Consider the following 24,784-nt stretch of genomic DNA (forward strand, 5'->3'; position numbering starts at 1 on the left):
AACAGCACCAGTGCAGGTGAAGGGAGGCCCATTGCTTCATTCTCATTTGGGCTCTAATTCAATTGTGTGGCTGCTCCTTCCCTAACCTAAACACTATTGCTTGATTGTAATGATCTTTTTCCCCATGTCTTCTTTCCCAGTTGTAACAGGAATGTATACTGTAAAACAGCTAAGTGGATATATAGTGTCAAACTCTATATAAGCTGAAGTTTTATACTCATTTTAAAGCTAAAACCTTGCTTTCCTCAGGTGTCATTGTGAAGCTGCAAGGCTGAACCTGTGAATATGATGGGGGAGATTTGATCCTGTCACACGGAGAAAGACATGAACAGCTGCGATTGCTTTTAAAGCAGTCACAACCACAGGTCTTCTGGTTCTGGTTCATTCAAAGTGTCCCCTGCCTCATTTGATCTCCTTTGAGTGCACTGCTTTGTTGTTTCTTTCCTGCTGGAAACTAAAGAGTGAATGAAAATCTTGCTATTTGGGATGGCATTTAAAAAAAAAAAAAAAAAAAAAAGAATGGCAAATAAAGACATTTTAATTGCATGGGATTTCTGAATAAGGTTTCAAAGTAGGGGGAAAAATAGCTGTGTGCCTGGTACACAGAGAACCCTTTCTCTTCCCCTTTGTGGCAGAGGAATCACTGGAATTCATATAAAAGGAGGGGGGGTGGGAAGAGAGATAGGAGATGCCTTGCTCCGTACCAGCAGGTCACAAGTCTCATGAGGCTCGAGCAGGGCTTGTAAGGAAGTTGCTGACTCCATCTCCATGTGTACCTTTTTGTTCCTTGCCTTGGATTTGCTGGTCAGTGGCATGCTGCTTTGTCTGGCACTCCATAGAGCTTGTAGCCTACAGGAATTTGGACAGAGTGGTACAGACATCGCCGACAAGAGACTCTGATCACTGACTATCCCTTTAAATGCAGTCTCATGACTTAGTCTTTGCTCCACCACCTATTAAAGAAGGAGACAAGACGTACATAGACAGCTTCCATTCAGACACCCAGAAGGACACAGAAAGGCAAGACAATTTAACAGAGTTAACTGTGAGTAAATACGAGGCATTAGAGGTGCTCTCTAGAGCAAAGGGCATGGAGAAAGATTTGTAGGAAATCCTGAAGTGAAAGAAGGCGCAGTATTTCTTAATATATACTTGTATACATGTTCAAAAGGCAAAGTTCTGTAAAGAAAGCTATTCTGCCATTTTAGCATTATTCCTTTAAATTTGAATCTAAGTGTCTCTTAATATAATGTTGACCAATACTTAATTTCCCATAAAAATTGGAAGCAGTGATTTTGTGCTGCAAGCACTGGAGCCTTTTGCAAATACAACCTTTATTCACTGGGATAAATTTCATAGAAGGAATATCTAGGGTGGGGATTCAAAATCAGCCTTTTGAAAACTTGGATCTAAAGACCATCCTGGAGCCTCCAGTTTGATCCCTGCACCTCCCAAGGAGCAGTCTTCCTTCTGGGAGTGCTGGATGTGACCCTCTTTCTGTTGGGGACGGAAAGGAGCTGTGGGTGCTCAGCAAAATGGAGACTGCACTAAAGTGCCTCATCATGGAGGCAGGTAACTAACTTTTTAATAAAGGGGCTCTGTGTCTCCAAGTACTGCAGGGGCCAACCATCCTATACAAGTAGGGCATTCTGGAAAACTTGGTTCTTGTTAGTCAACAGAGTCATCAGCATGCCCCTACTTCTTTTTTCTTTTGGTAGCTTCTGGTTAGACCTGGACAAGTATTTTAACAGTGGTCATTACTATTGCAAGTGAGATCTTAACATTGACAGAAAAAGAAAGTTCCTCTGTCGGCTCAGCCTATTGCTTTTCTAAATATATCTGTTATTAATTGCAGGTATGGTTATCTGGTGAAGAGTGTTCTCAACTTGCCTTCATGTTGCCCATTTCCTTCTCTGCATTTATCCTGTCTGCTTGCTGCTTAGCCAAAGGAAACTGCATCTCCTATGATGAGCTGAAAGAGCTGAAGACTGAATTTGCCATCAATCTCTACCAGCATGTATCTGAATCAGTGAACAGAACCAACCTGGTAGTCTCTCCAGCAAGCGTGGCTGTTTCTTTGGAGCTGCTGCAGTTTGGAGCTCAGGGAAACACCTTCACGGAGCTGCAGGAATCCCTAGGATACAACATTCATGGTAATGTACTGCTTAAAAAAAAAAAGGTTCCTTGCTTACATTTTGCAATAAATTCACAGCTTTACTAAGGAGACAGCAATTCCACACATCATACTAAACTTCTGTCTTCTGTCTCACTGCTAGATGTAGGTTTGGAGTGTTTGTCTGTCTTTGATAGCCAGAAATCAGCTGGACAAAGGAAACTCAAGGGAGTAGTTTATACATGTTATTGCTCTTTCTATCGATCAGTGCTTCCTCTTTCACTGTACCAAAATACGACTACATCTAGAAAAGCTGCTTCCATGGACAGCAGAATTGCTCCTGTTTCCCAGGGGCTCATCATGTCTGTTGAGTCCTGGCCTCCCCCGCATCCTCTGTGAGGAGGTGCCAGGCACAGGACAGCTGTCTTCTCTCCTATCCTATTAAATTTTATGAAGCCTATAAAAAATGAACTATCTTTAAGACTGTGCACCTTTTTCTAGTGTTATTACCACCGGCCAAAAAGATGAAAAGTTGTTAGAAGGAGGCTGGCAGAGAGAGATATACATTAGCAGATGGATGGAGCAATTGCATTTTTTCCTGAAAGCAGGCTAAAATAAAACTCACTGGGAATCTGGAAGGGATATAGAAAAGGCAGATGTCTTAAAATCCAGCATTAAGTCAGCTGAATTTAAGGATGCTGTTTTCATTTTAGGTCTGGATTATCCTACCATCTCACATCACACGTCAAAAGCTATTTTACATTATGGGCACAATGTTTATGAAAAGCAGATGACTGCCACATCTTCAAAATTTGCAGCTTACATACCAGACTTATGTATAGAGATGACACTGCTGTTTCTCAGCATAAAATTTATTTTCAATATATGAAGACCAAAGATAAAACCTGCAGCAATTTCACTGTCCGGTGCTGTCACCTGCCTTAGTCACCATTACCATTCTGTACAGCATTGACATTCAAAACCGACACGGCAGTGAGAGCTAACTCTGGCTGATATTGACATATACAGATACAGCTGCATGTACTGACAAAAGGACAGTGCATCTGTATTGTGAGCAGCTGATATAATGAAGTCTTGCCTGTAAGAATCCTGTTTCTGTAAATTCAGTAGGGTAATTCTAAACAACATTAATTCATACAAGTATTACATCTTTCTTGACACTTCTGGTCATTAGGGGCACAGTTATTAAGAAAGAACTTTAACAATAATATTACGGAGTGAAATTCAGGCACAAATCTCCACACAAAATGTAACAAAAAGAAGTGCAGAGGCTGTTAATGACCTGTGAGCTCTTTTGTGCTGCCTTACTTCTCATGCGGCAAATCATATCAAGCAGACACTTTATCTCCATTTTATTTGTCTGTGGCACAAGCCACATGAGCTTTGGCTTTCAGTGATATTGATGCATGAATGCGAAAATAAAGTAGGATAGGATCTATTGCTATTGGTTATAACAGCACATTTCCAGTGATGGAGAAGGAAACCCCTTCTTCAAATGGTTTAAATCAAATACTTAAATCAAATTTCCTATCAGATGATTAAAAGCAAATCACATACATATGCATATCTGATAAAATTAATTTCTTCCATTATACGTTTGCATTAATGTTTCCATTGGCCTGTCAAACAATAATGAAGAATGTGGTTAAAATCTTAGCAGGCTGAAAACAATGAAAACAGTGATACTTCATTCACTATTCATGGATATTGTGCTCTTACATGCACTTGTAATCTTCTTTTAATATTTGGAAGACTTGTTCTCCTTTATTCTAGTACTAAGAAAAACAATGTATAAAGGGATGTCTCTCTAGACAGCACAGACAAAATTACATGCTTTCAAATGCTTTCTCCTTGCTGATTTATTTTATCCAAGGTAGACTATTTTAAAGCAATTTTGAACTGTTTTCTGAGTAAGAATTCAGGACTTTGGTTAGATAAGCACTTTGATATGACTGAAATTACAAGCTGAGGATACCACACCTCACATTAACATCTGCTTCCAATTTACCATCTTTGATTTCTCACAATCTCCAGAGAGCTTGCCAAATGCTCCTGTACTAATGCAAAACACATGAGAAAAGCACTTTACACCTCAGACTGTGTGAGTTTTCTTGACATCTGTTTGAGGAGTTCAATATTTTATCCCTTAAAGAGTAATAGATCTAAATTTTAATACCAAAGTTCCCACAGGTGATTAGTCTCCTTGCAGGTTGTTAAAGGAGCACTGTTAGGCCAGAAAACACAAACTGGGCTCTCAGGTGGTAGAAATTGGTAGATGTGACACTCTCCCTTTACCCCACCGAGAATCTATGCAGTAAAAGTCTCCTGATGGCAGCTGGAGATTCAAGGAAATCCTGTCCTTGACCTGATGCTCAGCCTGGGACAGGTCAGTCTAGGCAGGATGGACTTCCCCATTAGCCACCTCAAACAATTCATGTCCCAGCTGGCAGCCCAGCCTGATGTTCCTCTAGCACTGCCTACACCCACAGTCATCTGGAGAAACTGGGTGATTCTTCCCTTTGCCTAAGGCCTCCCCTGAGTCAAAACAAAGATTTCCAGCCAGCCCATAACAGTGAGACTAGACATGCCTGTGGGAAGTCAGATACCTGTGAGCTGCCCTGGGCACCCCAGGGTTTCAGGCCAAGGCAGAGGAGCACCTGAGCTAAGTACAGCAACCTGAAGAAGCAAGAGGCACAATATTGACCCCCCCCCCCACTTTGAGACAGTAGTCAGCAATTCATATACAACAGTGAGCTGCTGAGATTTCATGCAGAAATTGGGACACTTGGTGGTGAAATAATGAAAGTCCTGGTGGTCCCACAGAGCCAAGAGGCACTGATGTCTTGTTGAAGAAGAAAAACGCCTCAGACATTTCCCAGTCCTCATGGAATACTTACTTATAGAAGCAGGAACATGCTGAAAATGTCTTGCAGGCCGCTCAACCTCAATAAGACTTTTATTGGCTGGGCACAGGCAAGTCTTCTCCAAAGCACAAGAAGAGATGGGAAAGGGGCTGAACCATGAATATGGGAAGCTTGAGGAAATTTGACAGAAAGCCCATAAACATTGTTCAGACTGAGTTGGAGTCCCAGGCCTCAGGAGGTCACCTTGGCATGAACCATCCCATCACAAACCATTTTACTTGCTGTAGCAAGTAAAATAATGACAGGTAGAAATCTCTGCTTAATCACCTTTCAGAGGAACCTACTAGAAACTATGTCATTTTAAGAATACGAGATCCTCTAAGTTTGCAGGACTCATGCTCCTGTTGGGTCCATAGCTCAACCTTGTATCTGTCACAGAAACCACCACCATTGAACTACCACAGGCTCCCCAGGAACAGGAGATCGGGGCACTATTCAATTATTTTCATTAGTAGACAACAAACTAAGAGTACACATTACTGAATTTCATAGTTGCTTTAAGAAATTTGAAAGACCAGAACAGAGTTTGAAAGGATCCTGGAAATCAGAGAAATGTGTGAAGTGAGTAAGACACAGTTCAACAAGGACAAGTGCAAGATTCTACATTTAGAAGGGACAATCGGCTGCTCAAATCAGGGGAAAATGAGCAAAATAATAGATGCTTTAGGAAAGGATCTGAGGGCTCTCAGAAATTAAAAATATTGACTAGGAAATATAATTATACTAAAGAAAAAGCAGACACTCTTGTGGGTTGTATAAAGAGTTGCCTGTGACACACATGAAGCAACCTGTCAGCTCTATTTAGCATTGCCAGGGCTCATCTGCAATACTCGACCAGTTTGGGGCACCATCCTTCAAGAAACAAAACAACACATGGGGGCCAAGGGTCGCAGTGACAGACCTCGGGCAGTCAGGAAGATGCCTTTCCGGGGGTAGGTGGCATCAATGATGGCAGGAGGAGGAGATGGCTGTACTGCACCACCAGCAGCTCAGCCAGTCATGGCCAGAGGCACAAATGGGAACCTAGAGAGTCCCCAAATGTTCCTTATGAACTGTAAGAGTTGTGTGTGCATAGAGGTGTGAGCCTGATGTGAAGTCAGCCACTTGACGTATCTGCACTCGGTGATTTCTACAGCAACATGAAGAATGCTGAGAGCTTTCCCGTGCCCAGTGCGTCACCATCCTTGACAGTAGTACTTGACAATAATACCCTATAAAGTCAAGGGTGCTTCAGTTGCTACAGTGCCTTAACTTTCAGGTGACATCAGTGTCGGCAATGGAGTTGAGAGCTGCTGAGTGCTTGTGCAATCTTTGCTGTCCTTAGCCTAAGCTTGATAACTGCAGTTTTCCCCTCTCTCTTGCCTGGCAGATCAAAGCGTGCAGGACTTCTTGCAGACATTGTATGAAGGAGTGACGGACTCCAGCCAAGGCACAGCACTGCAGCTGGCCTGTTCCTTCTTTGTGGATGCCAGGGTGCAGCTCTCACCCCGCTTCGCTGCACGTGCTGCGCGCTGGGCAAACAGCAGCCTGCAGCGAACCAACCTCACGGACCCCAACAGAACCGCAGCCCAAATACAGGAATGGATCACCGGTCACCTTGGAGGTAACGTTACAACCCATGAGAATGGTTGCACATGGATGAAATGTATAATAAAAGTAGTGAGAGAAATTACATTTAACCAAGTATAAAGTTTTTTGTCTCACCCCACATTGTCCAAATCAAGGCTGAGAGACAAGAAATCTAATTCCTGTGCTGATGCTCATTTTCTAATGTGAGGAAAGAGCTGGAATAGGTCTGAATCTGTGAGTATAAGTTTGCGTTATCAAGCTGGTAACTGCTTGGCCTGGTTCCTCTAATTTTTAAAATGTCAATCCTTTGCAGTATTTTCAGTTTTAATGAGGAGCAGACTAATTCCCCAGGGACCAAGTTTGCTGCGTTGAGTGTTTCCATGCTGCTGTGGGGGACATGCAGGAGCTCAGCAGTCAGATTCTGAGTTCTAAAAGTCAAAACGGGAAATGAAAAGAATTTACTTTCCAGATAAGCAAGAAAAGTTATGAAATTAAATTCTGTGTTAATGAAAAAATAATTGAAAAAGCAAGTCCTTAGAAGCATCAGAGCAAATCAATCCAATCAGCTTAAGTTGCATGAGTATTAATTTGGCCATCAACATGTGAGGTGAAGTTAAACACACACATTAAAGCTACTATTGAAAAAAAAAATTCTATCCCTCTCAAATGAACTGTAATAAGTAGTCTTGCTTCAATATAGAAAAGTATTGCTCTAGAACTAGATATTAAATGCGAGTTTTATGTGGTGCTCACATGCATATCAATGAATTAAAAGTGGCTTACACTTCCAAGAATCTTTGAGATACCCAAAGCAAGATCAGTTCAACTGCTAACAGGAGAGAGAGAGAATTAGGATTTGAGCTTCAGTTGACTTACTTACTTCGTAAAAGGGTCAGTAACCATGAATCCATTTCATGAGGGATTTCTAGTGCTAACAATGAACCACTCCAAGATACATGTGAGCACATTTGATCTAGAAAACCAGTTAGGGCCAGAACACGACGCTGAACACTGGGCTGCTGTCACCCATATTGTTCAGCCAGTAGCATAGTCCTGGCACAACTTGGACCCTCAACACTGACCAGCTTGAGCTCCATTCTGGGGAGATCATGGGCCAACAGGCAATCCTGATGAGGTCCAGGTGCAAGTGGTGAGTGGGATGTAGAAGGTTTAACAGTGTCTTGTGAGTTGTGCCTCTTGCCCTTAGGGATGGAGAGCAGTCACAACTTGCTTTATTTACTCACACGGACCTGGCTTTTAGGCCTGGGTGAGTAGGATTGTGTGTGTGTGCGCGGGTCCCTGCTTCTTTTCCATGCAGGTGGGGACGTACGTGGCATGCCATTGGAGAGCGCTGGGTCGCCGCTCAGCCAGGTTGCCCTGGTGACCACCATGTATTTCAAAAGCACGTGGCAAAAGAAGTTTTCCTTTATGGATACCCAGATGTTGCCTTTTACCACAGCAGAGGGCTCAACACTGAACGTGCCCACAATGCATCACACAGCCGAAGTTAACTACGGTAACCGTCCTTGATCCAGATTTGCTCTATTGTACAACATGGAACAGTTTTATTTATTTAATTGTTGCAGATAACGCACTAAGATGAGTTACTTTCTCAGCCTGGAGAAGGCTCAGAAGAAATTCCATCAAACAAAGAGACCACTTGGGTCACCATATCAACACCTTATAATCGCAGGCAATCACAAAACAGATCCTGTGTTCAAAATGGTTCCTAAAATATCTACAGTCCATGCCCCATCACAGACCAACACCTCCCAGCACTCCGTAACAAACTTTTCAGCTATAGCAAACAACTGAAAGGCATCGAGATAACGTATCAGGAGAAGGCAGCAGGCAACACTGCAGGTACCTTGGTATACAAAGTCCTTCACAATAGCAGGGAGCTTGTTAAATAAAGCTGCCTAGGAAGGGATTACCAGAGGAAAGACATCTGATCCCATGACAAAGGGACAGTTAAAACCAAAACAAGATCAAGCCCCTACCGTTTTGATTTGTGGGCTGGGTATGAAGTTTCCTGGCCCCTCAACCTGATCACTGCTTGCTCCTTACGTGTGTGAGCACCAGAGAGAGGTTAACATCACCGCGAGCACCAGCACTGCACACCCACCCCTCCTGCCACAGCCTGTCTGTGGATAAAGCTGCATTAGGGTAAAACTGCAAATCTTCAGGGCCAAATTCTGCTATAAAGGCAACAGGAATTTTTCTGTTCTTTATATCAAATCAGTGGATGCTCTCAGCATGGGCTCTAAACAATATAAATACAGATCAAATTTTTATTTGTGTAATATATGAATACAGGACATGCTCCTTTCAAAGGCCTGGGGTTTGTGGGTTGCTGACAGAAGGACTGTAGGCTTAATTTTCTACTGTGAGGAATTCTTCCATTTAGATCTACAATCTCTTCCAAAATATAAGAAGCTCATTTCCTTTCTGTCCTGAATTTCAAAATTTCACTTAGGTAAAAACCTTTCTAATTCCAGGTCTACATTTTTTCAAGACCAACTTATATCTCTCACCATTGTGACAGCTTTATCCTTTAACTTAAATAATTTCTCCTTAGCTTTGATATTTATTCCCAGATGTATTTGCCAGCCACGAAGCTGCCTCTCAATTTCCTGTTAGCTAAGCTGAAGATGCCAGGCTCTCCTACTATATTAAAAAAACGGATAATCCAATTCTCCAGTAGTTCTTTTCTGCACTTTTCCAATTTAAATTAGTCTTTATTGAAAATAAGTGGCCAGGAATGTACATGATACTTTTAATGAGGCCATATACATGTGCAATAAAGTGCTCTTGGTATTTCTATGACTGGCTAAAATACCTTGCATAGTGCACCACAGAATCATCTCTGGGTTGTTACTTAAGGTTGATTCCAGCTGGGCCTTTTTTTCTTTCTCCATTTTTTTCATGCCACTGAGTCCTAGGCGAATCAGAGGGAAATCTCCACAGGTCCACCTTTTGTCATGTTTTTGAGCCATCATTTGGTTTCCATCACTGCAGTCAGCACGGTAACCCCACTGTTTGTCATTGATGAAAGTCTTGAGTGTTGGAAACTCTTTAGAAAGCCACTGGTAAGCTCTTTTCAAGCTGGGAACCCCACTTCTTACTTAGCTGATTGTAGTTTCCCTTTCAAGTACCTGTTTGCTGCCTTTCATTTCTTGCTCTCATTGCCATCACTTCTACCTGTACATAGTGCCACAGTGAAACTATGTTTTATGTTTTACTTAAAACTAGATGGCTGGATCCAAGTCTTTCTTTCAAATTATTCATCAAGACAAAATTTCTTATAGATTTCTTTGCTAGGGTCTACCTATGTTGCAATTCATCTCACTTTCTATTTCCCCCTGTGACCTGATTATTCTTTTCTCCAGAGTATGTTCTGAAACTTCTCAAACAAAGACAAAAAATTTCCCAGATAACTTTCTTTTCTTTATAAATATACTACCGTTTCCCAGTCATGGGACACAAATGAATCTACAGGTCTATTAAGAATCTTTGCTGACACATTTGTGATTGCACATCCAAGTAGTTTTTGTTTTCTAGGGTGGTGATCATCCAGGCCCCAGATTATTATTTGTCTCTCTCAAGTAGTTTAAACTTTGTTTCTGTCACTGGTGTTGTAATACCTCCTGTTATTTCCTCACTTCCTTTAGGAACCTCACCATTACCCTTTGCTGTATCACCAGACTGTTTCTTTCCCATCAGTTCTAGCAATTAATAGGGATGAAGGTTAAAAAAAAAATCAGAGTGTTCAGCAGCACCATTCATCTTTCCCTTTTCTTTTTTTTATGTAACTAAACCATTTTCCTTTCCTGTGCAACAGTCACATCAGTCAAGCTGTTGGCCATTCATTATTTCTATGCCTGTTTATCTCTGCACCATAACTCACCCAGTTGAGGAAACACTTTTTCCTCTCTTTGCGAGCTTGTCCCTACTGTTACATCTTCCTTTGTGGTATTTCTTCTTCTGGGACATCCATGGTGTTTCCACCAGAGTTCTTCCTCCTGCTGAGACTGCCAGCTCCTGAGTGCATTCACACTTCTGACTTGGAAAATTCTCATCCTCTTTGCATCCAAACCTGTTATAAGTTAATTTGCTTTACTCAGGAATGCAGAGTTTCCCCTTCTATAACCCTACACCTTATTATCCTCATTGTTGAGTAACATAAACTACCACATCAACTCATGTCTTTCAGCCCTGGGTGATTTCCTATCACCAGCTCATTGAAGCAGCTTTGCTACTCGTGATATCTGGAATAGCCTCGCCTTTTGTTGCTTTGCGAGCTATTCAGGTAAACAAACAGGCTTCTTGGGAGTAACACACACCTATTAGCTCAGGAACAGAGCTTTTCTCTGACCTTTCTCTTTTAGTAAAGTGAGATAAAGAAATTAGAAGCCTAAAATGACAGAAGGCAGAGGGCTGCCAGTGCTTATATAGGTGGAGATCTCAGGTAAAGACCAGTGACTAGAAATTCGGCAGTCGAGCTGCACTGACTGACCATATATTTCCTCCTGAGCTCTTGCAAACATCGTGTGAAATCATTAGTTGTGCATTTCTGACCATTTGCCTAAACATAAGAGCTCCATCCTGTCATCCTTAAGTAGGTAACTGGAGTGTTAAATATTTGCACAGCAAAGGAAAGTTTACCAAAATACTGGGATTATCTTCTCATCCGGCCTGAAATGTGTGAGTTCCCTGCAGCTGGAGAGACTTTTGAGGGAAGTCAAAATGAGAAGCAGCATTTAAAATTTTCTGATTGTCAGATTTTATAGGGCAAATTCAGTCTTTGTCACTAAAAATGCTATGAACATTTCTAACAAATCAGTTTGAAATTAATACAAAAACCAGGCTCAGTATAACAAAACAGAGGCAGGAGATAACTTTCCTTCATTATTAAATTATAGCAGCTGTCTCCCATCATGATCCAAAATACAGTGAGAAAGATTAGCTGTGGCCTGTTATCGACCTCCGCTTTTATGACATTATTTATCATTTAACACGGCCACACAGAACAAATCAGCCTGGGGACAATTAACACTGCTCTAAGAAAATGTCAACATTACAGTTTACAGATGCCTGTAATACACTGCAGCTATTTTACATATTCATTTTTCCAAGCAATTTGTTAACTATATTTGAATACTGATTTAACCTATATATAATCCTTATGGGATGCTTAAAATCATTTCAAGTAAAGAACACTAAATGATCTGACTAAATAAACTCAACTCTTTTATTTTCTTGCTAATTAATAAATAAGGACTGTATAACCTTTGTGCACAATGTGCTGACCTCAAAATATCAGCATGCCCATAAATTAAACCCCTCATGTCCAGTGCACTACAAATGTAAATCTTCCCTGCTTATACCTTGCAAACCAGAAGGTCTTTTCCCAGCACATGATCCATGTTCTGGGAGGTGGTTTTAACAGCACAAATCCTTCTCCACATTGCATGGCAGGAGGGTTAATCTTAGAGCCTAACATTTAATGGCAGAATAATCAACTTTTTGTGAATCGTATCTAGTCCATATCTGCAAAGCTAAAAAATTATAGAATAGAACCATAGAACGTCCTGAGTTGGAAGGGACCCACAAGGATCATCAAGTCCAACTCCTGTCCCTGCACAGGACAACCCCACAGTTCACACCATGTGTCTGAGCGCATTATCCAAATGCTTCTTGAACACTGTCAGGTTTGGGGCCGTGACACCTCCCTGTGGAGCCTGTTCCAGTGCTCCACCACCCTCTGGGGGAAGAACCTTTTCCTAATGTCCAACCTGAACCTTCCCTGGCACATCTTCCTGCCATTCCCTCGGGAATGTCGTACACTAAACATTTGAGACATCCTACATCTATACATTTATTGGCCAATATTATGAACATGAGCTACCTATATTCTGTTATTATAAACCCTGACTCAAAAAATGTGAGTATATGCCCTTGAAGATACAACTACTGCAGCTGGGTGAAGAAGGAATAGATTCAGTATTTTGGATGGCCTGCAGCAAAGGCCATCAGTTCTTTCCTTGTGACTTGTATTTATCTCCTGGACTGCCAGCTATTGCTGAGTGTTCCTGAAAGGCTGTTTATTGGATTAACAGATGAAAAAATAAGGAAGTAAAATTGAACCTGTTCTACTGTATAACAGTGACCATTACAAACAACTGGATTAATTGCTCTTTGAAATATGGAGCTGAAACTGTACTTTTAAATAGTTGTTACAAATTGTTGTATAACTAACCACAAGCTTGGAAGCCCACCAGCTTTTACTTTTAGACTAGTTTTTATAACCATCCGATTTTGCTAGGTCTTTGTGCCTAGATTTTCAAAAGTAAGGAATTTGTTGCTTAAATAAGCAAAACTCTAACTACTTTATTGCTTAGTGTAACTATTTCTTTCTCAAAATAGGGTTAAAACTGATTTTTAAAGGTAGTAAAGATGGAAACATGTGGCAAAGTAGCTTTCAGTTAACTAAATAGGACATTCCATTTTGGTTTGTTTTAATTTCTACCAGTAGTGAAATTTTAGTGAAAGACATCAAAAAATTTAAGTTTATCCAAAGAACAAGCATTGCAGGAACAGTCGCCAGAAAGTTACTGTCATTGCCTTGGTACCAGTTTTAAAAACTCTGAGCACGGAGGACAGCTATGGTATGAGAAAGCAGTAAAATATCCACGCTCTGTTCAGACAGTGCTTCAGGTGCTATGACTATCCTTGGCATTTTTCTGCCAGGAGATAGGTAGATAGATACAGATAAATAGATATAAATGATACAGATATATCTCACACAATCAGCTCTGTTGTGAGTTAAGAGCACCCTGGGCTGGCTGCAAGAGCCCATGCACCAGAGACAAGCCCCTATATCCCACCACTGCTGTTCTGAATCGTCTGCTGACCCAGGCTTGGGTTGTGGGTTTGGGGTTTTATTCCCCATTTGAATGATGAAATAAGATCTATGTTTGCCCACCCACAGGCCAATTCCAGACTGCAGCTCTGGAGGCTTTCAGCGTGGTCGAGTTACCCTACCTGGGAGAGAAATTCAGCATGTTCCTGGTGCTTCCAAGCCACAGAAGAACATCTTTGTCCCAAATTGAGTCTCAGCTTTCTGCCAAAACCATAAACCTTTGGGCCAACAGCTTAAAGAGAACAAAGATGGACATTTTTCTACCGAGGTAAGTGATATTAATACTGCAAGGTGGCTTCACTACTTCGTCAGAATTCTGTGTGAAAGCACTGAAATGAGCAACGTGTGAGAAAAAAAATCTAATTATTAACAAATAGGGCAACAAAAGCAACAAAGGCAAAAGGCAACAAAGATGATGGAGTGGAGCATCTCCCTTATGAGGAAAGGCTGAGGGAGCTGGGGCTCTTTAGCTTGGAGAAGAGGAGACTGAGAGGTGACCTCATTAATGTTTATAAATGTATAAAGGGTGAGGGTCACGAGGATGGAGCCAGGCTCCTCCTGGTGACAACCAATGATAGGACAAGGGGTAATGGGTACAAACTGGAACACAAAAGGTTCCACTTAAATATGAGAAGAAACGTCTTCTCAGTGAGGGTAACAGACGCTGGAACAGGCTGCCCAGGGAGGTTGTGGAGTCTCCTTCTCTGGAGACATTCAAGACCCGCGTGGACACCTTCCTGTGTAACCTCATCTGCGTGTTCCTGCTCCAGCAGGGGGATTGGACTGGATGATCTTTCAAGGTCCCTTCCAATCCCTGACATTCTGTGATTCTGTGAAATACTTTCAGTTTTGTCATTCATCACATGATCAGAAAAGCTCTAACCCTTTCTTAGGTCATGAAGATGTGAGCTGGGAATGCCAAAACTCCCTGATGTGCTCTGTACTGTTTAAAAACAACCCAGGTACTTCAGTCAGTCCAATAGCTTTTACTCTAAATTTGTTGAGGGCACAACAATATTTTAAAGATCTAAAAAGAGAGAAATGCTCCTGGCCCTTTCCCACACTCTGTTTTTGTCTTTGCTTCAGGAAAGTAAATATATAACCTTTAAAAAAAATTCCATAGTTTATTTTTACAACTTGCTAGTGTACTACAGATGTACTTCACAAAGAACTTGGGGCCATCCACCAGTCATCTTTCTGTGCACAAAGCAAGTTTCAGCCATCCGTTTTCCACTTCAGTCATTTGCTGTTGCTAAAAAACGCACACAGGCTGCTGGAATTTTCTATCAGCTGTTCAAATGAAATGGCACAGCAGGAGGAATCAGGTGCAAGAAGGCCTTTTGTGGCCAGACCTGTTGTATGGATGAGCACAGAAAGGTTTCGTTACACATCTCTTCCACTACATTCCCCACATTAATGAAGTGCTGAAAAACAACGTTCATTAATACTCTCTTTCTCCAAGCTAATCTTTTGCAAATGGTTCAAAGAGTCCTTTGCTGCAGTCAAAAAGATTGTTAAAAAGAGGACACTTGGGGAAATGAAGAGTTAACGTGTCAAGAAGACAAAAGAGGTGGTTTGGTTGCAATAGATGTGGGCGAGGGATTCCTTCTGTCACTGTCTTCAGGTGAAGACAAGCTGCTTTTCTGCCAAGTACACTTAATCAGACAGAAGGCATTGGGCTCACACAGAAATAAATGGATGAAATGCAAAGGCTTGAAATAGATTGCATCTGTTCCACCTTTTAGCTCTATGAAACTAGAAATGCCACATTTGAATAAAATCTATCCTATTAATTCCAGGTTCAGTATTCAAAGCCTTTTTGACCTAAAGACAGTTTTTTCTGCCTTGGGAATCAGAGATGCATTTGATCCCATCACTGCTAATTTTAAAGGTATTTCAGGTAAGAGGTTTGACTGAATAAAAAATGATCACTGACCCAATAGTTATAGACTCTCACATTTGAATGACTCAGTAGACCTGGGCCTTCTGAATTGATTATACTTCTCTCTCTTTGGAAATCTAAACCACAATTCATGCTCAACTGTTCTACTTTATTATTGGTACTTGTATTTTGAACTGTTGTTTTGTAGGAAAGATGAATCTGAAAGGGACAAGGCTGGTTTTGTTATTACTTATATTTCTTTTTACTTTTCCTTCTTTCTTTAAGATTAAACCTGTCAAGACAGCACAGGCCTAGAAAATGGTTAGTTGTTCAGATATTTAGGATGCTTTAATATAACTCTCATTCCTGTATTTGTTTTTAAATAGTCATTTAAGAGTTAGGGATGCTGGTCCAACAAGTCTGTATTCCAGCTCCTGACACCACAAATGATATCAATATATGCCCCTGCTATGTTGTCTTGCTGATCCAGTGACCAGTGTGACCAGTGGATTAAATTATACTTTTGCCTTGCTAAAATATTAGTGTTACAATTGTAAACTGTCTTGGTTTTGGAAGTCTGAATTTATCCCACTTCTTGGAAAATTTTTATCCCTACTTAATATTATATACTAAAAGAACCCAAATTATCTATTTCCTTTTCTTTTTTTCTTTCTTTCTTTTTTTTTTTTGTTTTGTTTTGTTTGTTTACTACTACCAGCAACATAAATTATTTCATCTTAGTCATTTCTACTCATAGCAAAGACTCAGTGGTAGCTGCCCTGAAAGACGGAGAGTTCATGCAGTTCTTGTGCATGTGAGTGAATAAACAGAGGTATGACAAGAAGAAATTCCCCCAATTTAGACAAAGCTGCTTTTACAGAAGAGTTGCTTTCCTGGAATAAACCTCAGAAGGGATGTTACTTATGAGGTTTTTTTAATACCGCTTTTACTGCATTGTTTTATTGCAATACATATCTCAGACCGCAGAGAGAGGCACATTAAAATAGTTTGTCACTGCCCACTTATTTATAAAAGCCTGCAGTTTTGTTTACTGCAAACAAATGTTAATATATGGATGAAGTGCACAAGGATGCATTTTATAAAGTTAACATCTACTTAAATAAGATAAATACTTGGAGGAAATAAACTCCATCATAAATGATCTCATTTAGCAGCTTCTTTTTTGTCTAAGCAACTCAGTGGCTTTCTGCTTCACATCATCCAGGGTAAGGCTTGTAGACATATTCGATCCAGCCTGTGGCAGGATTATACATTAAGGGATATGATGAGGCCCTTCTCATTTCTACTCTTTAGCTACTCAGTTATGTATCATAATTACTACACTGGTGCCCCTGGCCCCACCCCTCCGGGGTTTCAACACCGAACACAGCTCCGGCAGTCTCAGCGCCGCTCTGCGGGACTCGAACCCTGGGCTCAAGAAATCCGACAGACTCTGCCTCCCATGCACAGCTGGGACAACAGGCGCACGCCACCGCGCCTCAGACAGAAAGGGACCTGGGGGTACTAATTGACAGGAAGCTCAACATGAGCCAGCAGTGTGCCCAGGTGGCCAAGAAGGCCAACGGTATCCTGTCCTGTATCAAAAATAGCGTGGTCAGCAGGACAAGGGAAGTGATCCTTCCCCTGTACTCTGTATTGGTGAGTCCACACCTGGAGTATTGTGTTCAGTTCTGGGCCCCTCAGTTCAGGAAAGACATTGAAGTGCTGGAGCGGGTCCAGAGAAGAGCAACACGACTGGTGAAGGGACTTGAACACAAGACCTATGGGGAGAGGCTGAGGGAGCTGGGGTTGTTTAGTCTGGAGAAGAGGAGGCTCAGAGGTGACCTCATCACTCTCTAGAACTACCTGAAGGGAAGTTATAGCCAGGTGGGGATTGGTCTCTTCTCCCAGGCAGTCAGCAATAGGACAAGGGGGCATCGGCTTAAATTCTGCCAGGGGAAATTTAGGCTGGGTATTAGAAAGAAATTCTTTACAGAGAGAGTGGTCAGGCATTGGAACGGCTGCCCAGGGAGGTGGTGGACTCGCCGTCCCTGGAGGTTTTTAAAGTGAGGTTGGACATGGCACTTAGTGCCATGATCTAGTAAACGGACTAGAGTTGGACCAAGGGTTGGACTCGATGATCTCTGAGGTCTTTTCCAAGCCAGTTGATTCTGTGATTCTGTAATAGGAGGGTTATTTCGATGGTCCAAGAGTTACGTGAGACAGAGTTTATAAGGAAGGTTTATCTTTTATTTAACCAATAGATACAGTTGGAAAAAGAACATGTAACTTTTCAGTTCCTCTTCTATATGAAGGAGTAATCATAATTTTCAGAATCACATCTAGCAAACAAATGTGTTACTTCATTTCAGACCTGGAGTAGCTTCTTTATGTCTGAAGGCTTCTATTTTTTTTTTCCTCCAAATATGTTTGATGTATTTAATTTTAAAAAATCTGCCTCTCCACAGTTTTGTCTTGTTTCCGTCCTGGATTTTTAACTGGACAAAATTCAGATAGAAAGAGTTAAAATGGGCTTCTAGTGTTTCCTTTTTTTCACCTATATATCAGACTCAATCCTCAGATTCAGAGGATCTAGTTGTCTATCTAGTGGGACAACAACCATAAAGCTGAAAGAACAAGTAAACATGGGCAGAAACAAGGGAGGAAAAGGTATTCATAATGGTGACTTGAGGCTCCCTGAAAAGTCCCTCCATAGTCAGAGGCAGCTAAATGTGCCCATCCCTACTCACACTGGCAAGGGAGCTGCCTTCCTCTGTCAGTGATACAGAGATCTTAGGAATAGGCTGCCCAGGGAGGTTGTGGAGTCTCCTACTCTGGAGTCATTAAAGACCTGCATGGACACCTTCCTGTGTAACCTCATCTGGGTGTTCTTGCTCCGGCCTAGATGATCTTGGACTAGATGATCTTTCGAGGTCCCTTCCAAATCGCTAACATTCTGTGATTCTGTGACACACTGTCTTCCTAATCTTGCTTTCCTCACTTTCAAGATCTTCCTATATAGTGTCTAAGTGATGCTCTTCTGTAGCCAAAGCCCAGCTCCCACCACTGGACACCAGTGGAAAGGGGCCAGATTGCAGCTGCCTCCATCAGCAGTAATGTGAAGGCACCTCACAGCTCTTCCAAGTGTACAACTATACAGACACAGTCAAAAATCTTGTTGTTCCTGCTCCCCTAGATTAGATATCAGATCTGAATGATGAGAAGTCAATAGCAGAAATGCCTTTAAGCAGAAAAAATATTCCAACTTTGCATTGACCCCAGTGATTCTTTCCTAAGAACTTCACTGCTTCTCTGAAAGTAGGATCTGTGTTTCATGCAGAAGTCAGAGGCACCTGGGCCATCAAGCAAGCTGTGCTCTGTGACAAAGGGCACGTTCAGGCAGACAGATTCAAGACACACGTGAGCATTTTAGCTTATTCTCCAAGCTGCTGCACAGAAGGTCACACTACTCCAAAAGCCACGTAGTCATACTATCTCAGCTACATGCTAAAAGGTCCCTAATATCAAACCAGCTTAGATGTTCAGACTGTCTGTGCTCATCCATATTAGGTACATGTACGAAAAATCAGTAGCCGAGTCAAAATTAGAACTGAGGATCTTCTGTGGAAGCCAGAAAAAGGAATTGAAGGGCAGGCTTATATTGTGCTGTCTTTCTGAACATGATGTGGTGAAGGAACCAGTGGAAGGAATTTGCAACAGAAGAAAACCTAATGATATGACACATATTCAATTCAGTGTGCCCAGGTGAAGTACCTAATGGTTATGTCATCCTTAGATTCTGCAGGAAAAAAAAAGATAAAAGCATTCTGAATTAAGAAAAAAGAAACCTGTGTTCACAATGGAATTCAGAAAATAACTATTAATATTCATTTCTGGGTTTTTTGGCAGAGCAAAGTAGTCTTTATATTTCTGAAGCTATTCACAAAGCAGAGATTGAAGTAACAGAAGATGGTACGAAGGCATCAGGAGCTACAGGTACAGCAAATATACAAACTTCACTTTTCGCTCCTGAAAATTGTCACTGCAGAAACAACTCGTAGTCATTTATAAAAAAATCAAACAAACCAACCAACCAACACCAGCACAGTAGCATTTAAATATATGCCTAACCTAAATTTAAACTTTTATATTTAACGTGCTTCCATTTTACCATTATAATTGCCCATAAGAACTCTCAAAACTCTTCCCTTTCCATGTTTGATCTTAGACTAACATATAAAGACTCAAGTGAGAACCAGCTTTACCAGCCCAGGGAAAACCCAGTTTAAGATGATAAACCACTTCTTTTTCTGTTGGTTAAATCTGCTTGTTCCGATCACAAAATCAAAGAAGGAAAATAATGTTTTGTCCATAGCTCCTGAATTGTTACAGGGTTTGTTTTAGGAAGATGATCCTTTTGGTATCATTGAAAGTCATGATGGGAAAGTTTTGTCTTCACAAAGACAGGTTTGTTTCTTATGTACTTTGAAGTGTGACCTTCATGTGCATTAGTTTCTACAGATCACTTCCACGTGAGCAGCTGGGACTGGCTGTGTGGGGAGATTCAGAGTAAAATCTCAGCTGTGGACTACAGAGTCAATAAATAACCCTCATGAGCTGAATCACATCTCAGTAGAAATCCTCCATCACAACTAACATAAAACAGAACAACTGAAATTACTGAGCTGTGCGATCTTAATTTTTCTTTTTATTTCTGTCGCATGAGCTTTATCAAAGACAACCCATGCTTGTTTGTTTCCCGTTTGGAAGCCTCAGATGCTGCAGAGAGGCTGTAAGTCAGCGTGAAAGGCAGCAGCAGACCCAGACCCCTGTGTGGATTATATGGGCATTGCTGCCATCGGCTTCTCAGAAGCTGAATGTGTCCTGAAGCTGTTCAAACATCAGCAAACCACATTTTGCCTCTGCTTCCCTGGGCTGTGCTCCCTTCAGGTGTGCTCCATGCACACATTGCAACCACTGGTGGTACCTGATGGCAAGATCTGGGTCTCCCCCCTCTCTGCTGAATGGCTTCAAGTTGCACCAGGGAAGGTTCAGACTGGATATTAGGAAACATTTCTTCACAGAAAGGGTTGTGAAACATTGGAACAGGCTGCACAGGGAAGTGGTTGAGTCATCATCCCTGGAGGTGTTTAAAAGATATACAGACAAGATTCTTAGGGACATGGTTTAGTGTCAGTGTTGGTTAACCATTGGACTTGATGATCTTCAGGGTGCCTTCCATCCAAAATGATTCCATGATTCTATGATCCTCCTTGCTTCCAGGAGGAAATCCAGGAGAGACATAGGGAGAGCACCACAGTGTATCTCGATGATGGGGTGGCTCTGCGAGGTGCACCCCCTCACGGCAGACATCCTGCAGTCACAATGCCAAAAGGCACCGGAGCACCCCTGCTCTGGTGCAGCACTTCTCCGACAACAGCTTCGGATAAGACACACGCTGTACATATGTGGGCGCGCAGTGACAATTTGACATAACTAGGTTAACCTTCCTGCAGAGCTGTACAGTTTAATTTTATGAAAATTTTCATCTCTACTGGGGCATTAATATTTTAAGGAATTTTTCTGGTAATTCCCATTAAAAAAATAAATGCTTTTATGTTGCTTCAATTACATACCAAAGACTAAGGGTAATAACAATCAGACATCATATCTTTATCCCATTGAAAGCAATGCCAAAACTTCCCTTAACTCCAGTCACACCAAGCTAAGAAGCTGATTTAGAAAGGTATGGTTATATTTATTACTTTAAAAGCTCTGGATTTAGTCAACACAGTGGCTTGAAAGCTACACGAGACACTTTTAGGAGCACTGAAATAATGCCACTCAAACTAGTTTTACTGAGCTTTACTTGAATTTTCAATTAAATTCCACTGTTAGCGGTGCTGACCAAAAAATAATCCAAATCTGGGGATTTTAATATTGTGGTGGGTTTTGGTTTTGTTTGTTTGTTTGTTTTGTTTTTAACAATGTACTATTAATACTATGTAGGCACAAGGAATAGTTTATTTTAACAAGATGTGTTTTAATAATAGCTGAGCCATCATAATTGTTAAGGACTCTTTATTTAATCTAATAATTAACCGCCAACCAGAGAGGGGAAGGACAGTAATAAACTGAGATCGAGGATACTCTAATGGAGAAATTCCAGGAGGACACAGATATTTCTCTGCTGCTTATCTCCCATTTAGAAAAGAGATTACATTTGTGCCTTGCTTATCTTTTTTACCAGAAAAGCATAGCTAGGGATTGGCAAACAGGTTTGGCAATAGCATGTTACGATTTCAGCAGTTATGGCTGCGATAACAACAAAAATTATATTACCTTTGAAATCCAAAACCAGACAGGCTCTCTTCAGCAACAAAATACACACCGATCCCTTGCATGTAGTCTCACAACACTTGACTTGTTCATTCACCCAGACTGATTTCGCTGCTGGATAGAATTATTGTTTTACTCTTAAAGCAGAGGAGCAACTCAAAACTCAGGTACTACAGATCAGAGCTTGAGGCCACTGTACAGAAGATGGAATGAAAATGCACAGAGTTTACTCATGTTCTTTGTTGCATTACAGCAATGGTATTACTGAAAAGATCACGAACGCCTATTTTCAAAGCAGACAGACCTTTCACGTTTTTCCTGAGACAAACTAACACAGGTACGCACACTCTCCATTTCAGTAGCAGAGTCCTTCATGAGTAGCACTGAAACCAGTAGCAAGTTCTTTGTAAATAACGTGCCTTCCTTTGGACCAGGAAATTACAACCACCAGGTAAACAGCGGGTTTAGGAGTTTTAAAGTACAAAGAACATAGTTGAGTTTCTTTAAAAATAATGCATGATAGTCATAGAAGTCAGGGAAGCCAGATTAGCTTCTTGTACATTTACGCAGTACATGCTCAAAAAGATTTCTACCCTAATTACAGGCAATTGAGGGTTCTTAAATGCCCAAAGATTAGGGACCGACCTCCACAGGACGAACCAAAGTACAAATGGGCTAGATCAGATGGATTAGTATCTGAACAAGTTAAAATAGAAATCTTTCCCTAAAAATGAAACATTTTCAGGCCTCCACAGACGGCACAGAGCAAACAGACTTCTGCCTGTAGGCACCAGGACTCCAGGGCCTGAAATTCCCTGTATTAATTCTACCTCAAGCAGTTTCTAGGGGGATATCTCATACATTCTGAAAACCAACAATCTTTTGCCCAGCTACAGCTCAGAATATGCAGAAGCAAGTTTCTCTTGCCTTGTTATCTTGAATAGCAACACCTTGGAGGAGATAGTTTTACACATCTGGACCCTTCACTACTCAGCATCCTCATGAAACACTCAAGTTTTTAAAAGCCACGGATATTCACTCTATGTAATCAAGTAACTTGCTCTGCAAAAAAAAAATCTAGCTTGCATCTTCACTTATGCAAAGAAGTGCCAAGAAATGCATCTTTCTTTTGTAACTGCCTGTTTTCTGATAATGATAATGAGCTCAGCCCAAAATATACAAACAAACCCAAAGCAGGTATGAAAGAGGAAGTATCAGTGTTCCTCCAGCTCCAGTATTAGAGTATATGTCTCATTTCAGATGTCCAGTCACATAAGTTACTCCAGAGCCTCTGCCAAAAGAAAACACCATATAGATCATGGGCAACAACAAAGAATCACATAATGCACCATTTAGCACCATCAGGCCACCTCCAATAACTCATATCATTCTTAGCAATGCAGTAAATTTGTACCTTAAATATGTTCTTAAAAAAGTCCTTCAAACCAACAAGTTTCTCTCATAACTGGAGTCATGTCCGTTTAGAGTTCCAGGGAGCATATAGCCATTTATACAGTGCAGTAAAACAGGTGGCCTGGCAAGAAGACCAAAAAGAATAATTTTCCTTATCTGCTTCCAAGCAACACAACTCTGTTCTCTTAGTGAATATCTGAGCTTCTAACACTCTGCTTAAAAAAATCTGTATCTTATATTTTGACCAAAATGCAAACACAGCTTTTTAAGAGAAATGCACTAACTTCATGGGGCTTTTGTTTTGACTATGCTTTGGCAACCATCACCATTCCATCAATAAAAGTATTTTACTTGGTAAATGCAGAATTAACAAAAAAAAAAAGACTAAAAAAAGGTACTAAAAGATCATAACCTATGAAACCTGAGCCACAGGCTCCTCAGAATTAAGAACAAACTGATTTCAGTGAATAAAATTGCTCAGTTTACAGTATATGATAGATCATATAAGCAGGAAGCAAAACAGATTGTAAACTTCATATAAAAATTATGTTTTAACAAAATACATACCTTCTAATAAATTCAAAATCAGTACATTTCTGCAATTTAAGCTTTTTAATGCAAGAAGTGAAAACTGAAGACATTCAGCCATTTTGTTTGCTCAGACTTAGTAACTGAAGTTCAGGTGTGAAAAGGGGAAACCATAAAGAAGATCTGCTTTTAGTACATTTTATTCACCTAGTGAGAGGTACTTAAATCTTACTATCCCCATGAAGTTCACAATGAATCTTTTATGTAGACCAAAAGTCTTCACCGCATCAGGCTTGTAGTAATAGCAGAAATATATTATCCAAGACTTCAAATAGTATAGTTCTGCCCAAAATAACTGAAAAAGTTTGAGTTAATTTAATCTGAATTTCAGATTTGAACACATTCCCGTTGAAAGATGGGCAAAGTAACAGCAACACAACCAAACCTCTAATTCAATGAATCTGCGGCAGTGAATTCATTCAAGGGGTTGTAATAATCTCTTTCGTAACTACAGCATCAACACAAAGAAATTATCTTAGGCTCTGCTTTGCTCAAGTTCAAAAATGATTCTTTAGCCCAATGGTTTCAGGTTTTGGTAAATTTCTAATTTGGGTTACCAACTATTTGGAAAGGCTTCTTTGCTTTTACTACAGAATTGTTCCAATTATTCTAAGAGAAGCATGCAATTGCAGTTGAACTTTCCATACATGCAATGAATGTTCACAAATCTGCTAGTTCAGTGCTTAATTTATGTATTTAAACTGTACTACACTTTGAAAAATGTCATCCCGAACTGAAATAACATTAATATTGTTTTCATTTACAGGTTCAATACTCTCTATAGGAAGAGTTACAAATCCTTCATAATAAACACTAGCCAAATACACTGTCTTCTGTTCCTCTTGTGGTGAGCTTTCCTTCAATGAAATTAAAAGCTACATTATTTGTATTTATTAAAATAGTTTTAAACAGTATCACTTTTACAAGAATAATAGTGAGCAAGTCCTCCACTCCCTTCCTTTGTACACACTATTGGAAACATACAGCTCTCTAAGAATCATTAGCACCACAAC

At 40.7% G+C, this 24,784-nt stretch overlaps 1 protein-coding gene across 1 annotated transcript; it reads left to right on the plus strand.

The window, feature by feature from the left end:
• Positions 1 to 1,894: 1,894 nt before the first annotated feature.
• Positions 1,895 to 24,578, plus strand: SERPINE3 (serpin family E member 3; the record flags this gene model as incomplete). The annotated part of the gene is made up of 8 exons (XM_080364233.1): positions 1,895 to 2,153; positions 6,428 to 6,661; positions 7,946 to 8,143; positions 13,619 to 13,817; positions 15,349 to 15,449; positions 19,341 to 19,427; positions 22,024 to 22,107; positions 24,538 to 24,578. The coding sequence occupies 8 exons, from the start codon at positions 1,895 to 1,897 to the stop codon at positions 24,576 to 24,578; spliced, it is 1,203 nt and encodes a 400-aa protein (XP_080220359.1).
• Between the last annotated feature and the right edge of the window lie 206 nt (positions 24,579 to 24,784).

This window comes from Nesoenas mayeri (genome assembly GCF_963082525.1).
Source record: "Nesoenas mayeri genome assembly, chromosome: 1".
Lineage (NCBI taxonomy): Eukaryota > Metazoa > Chordata > Aves > Columbiformes > Columbidae > Nesoenas > Nesoenas mayeri.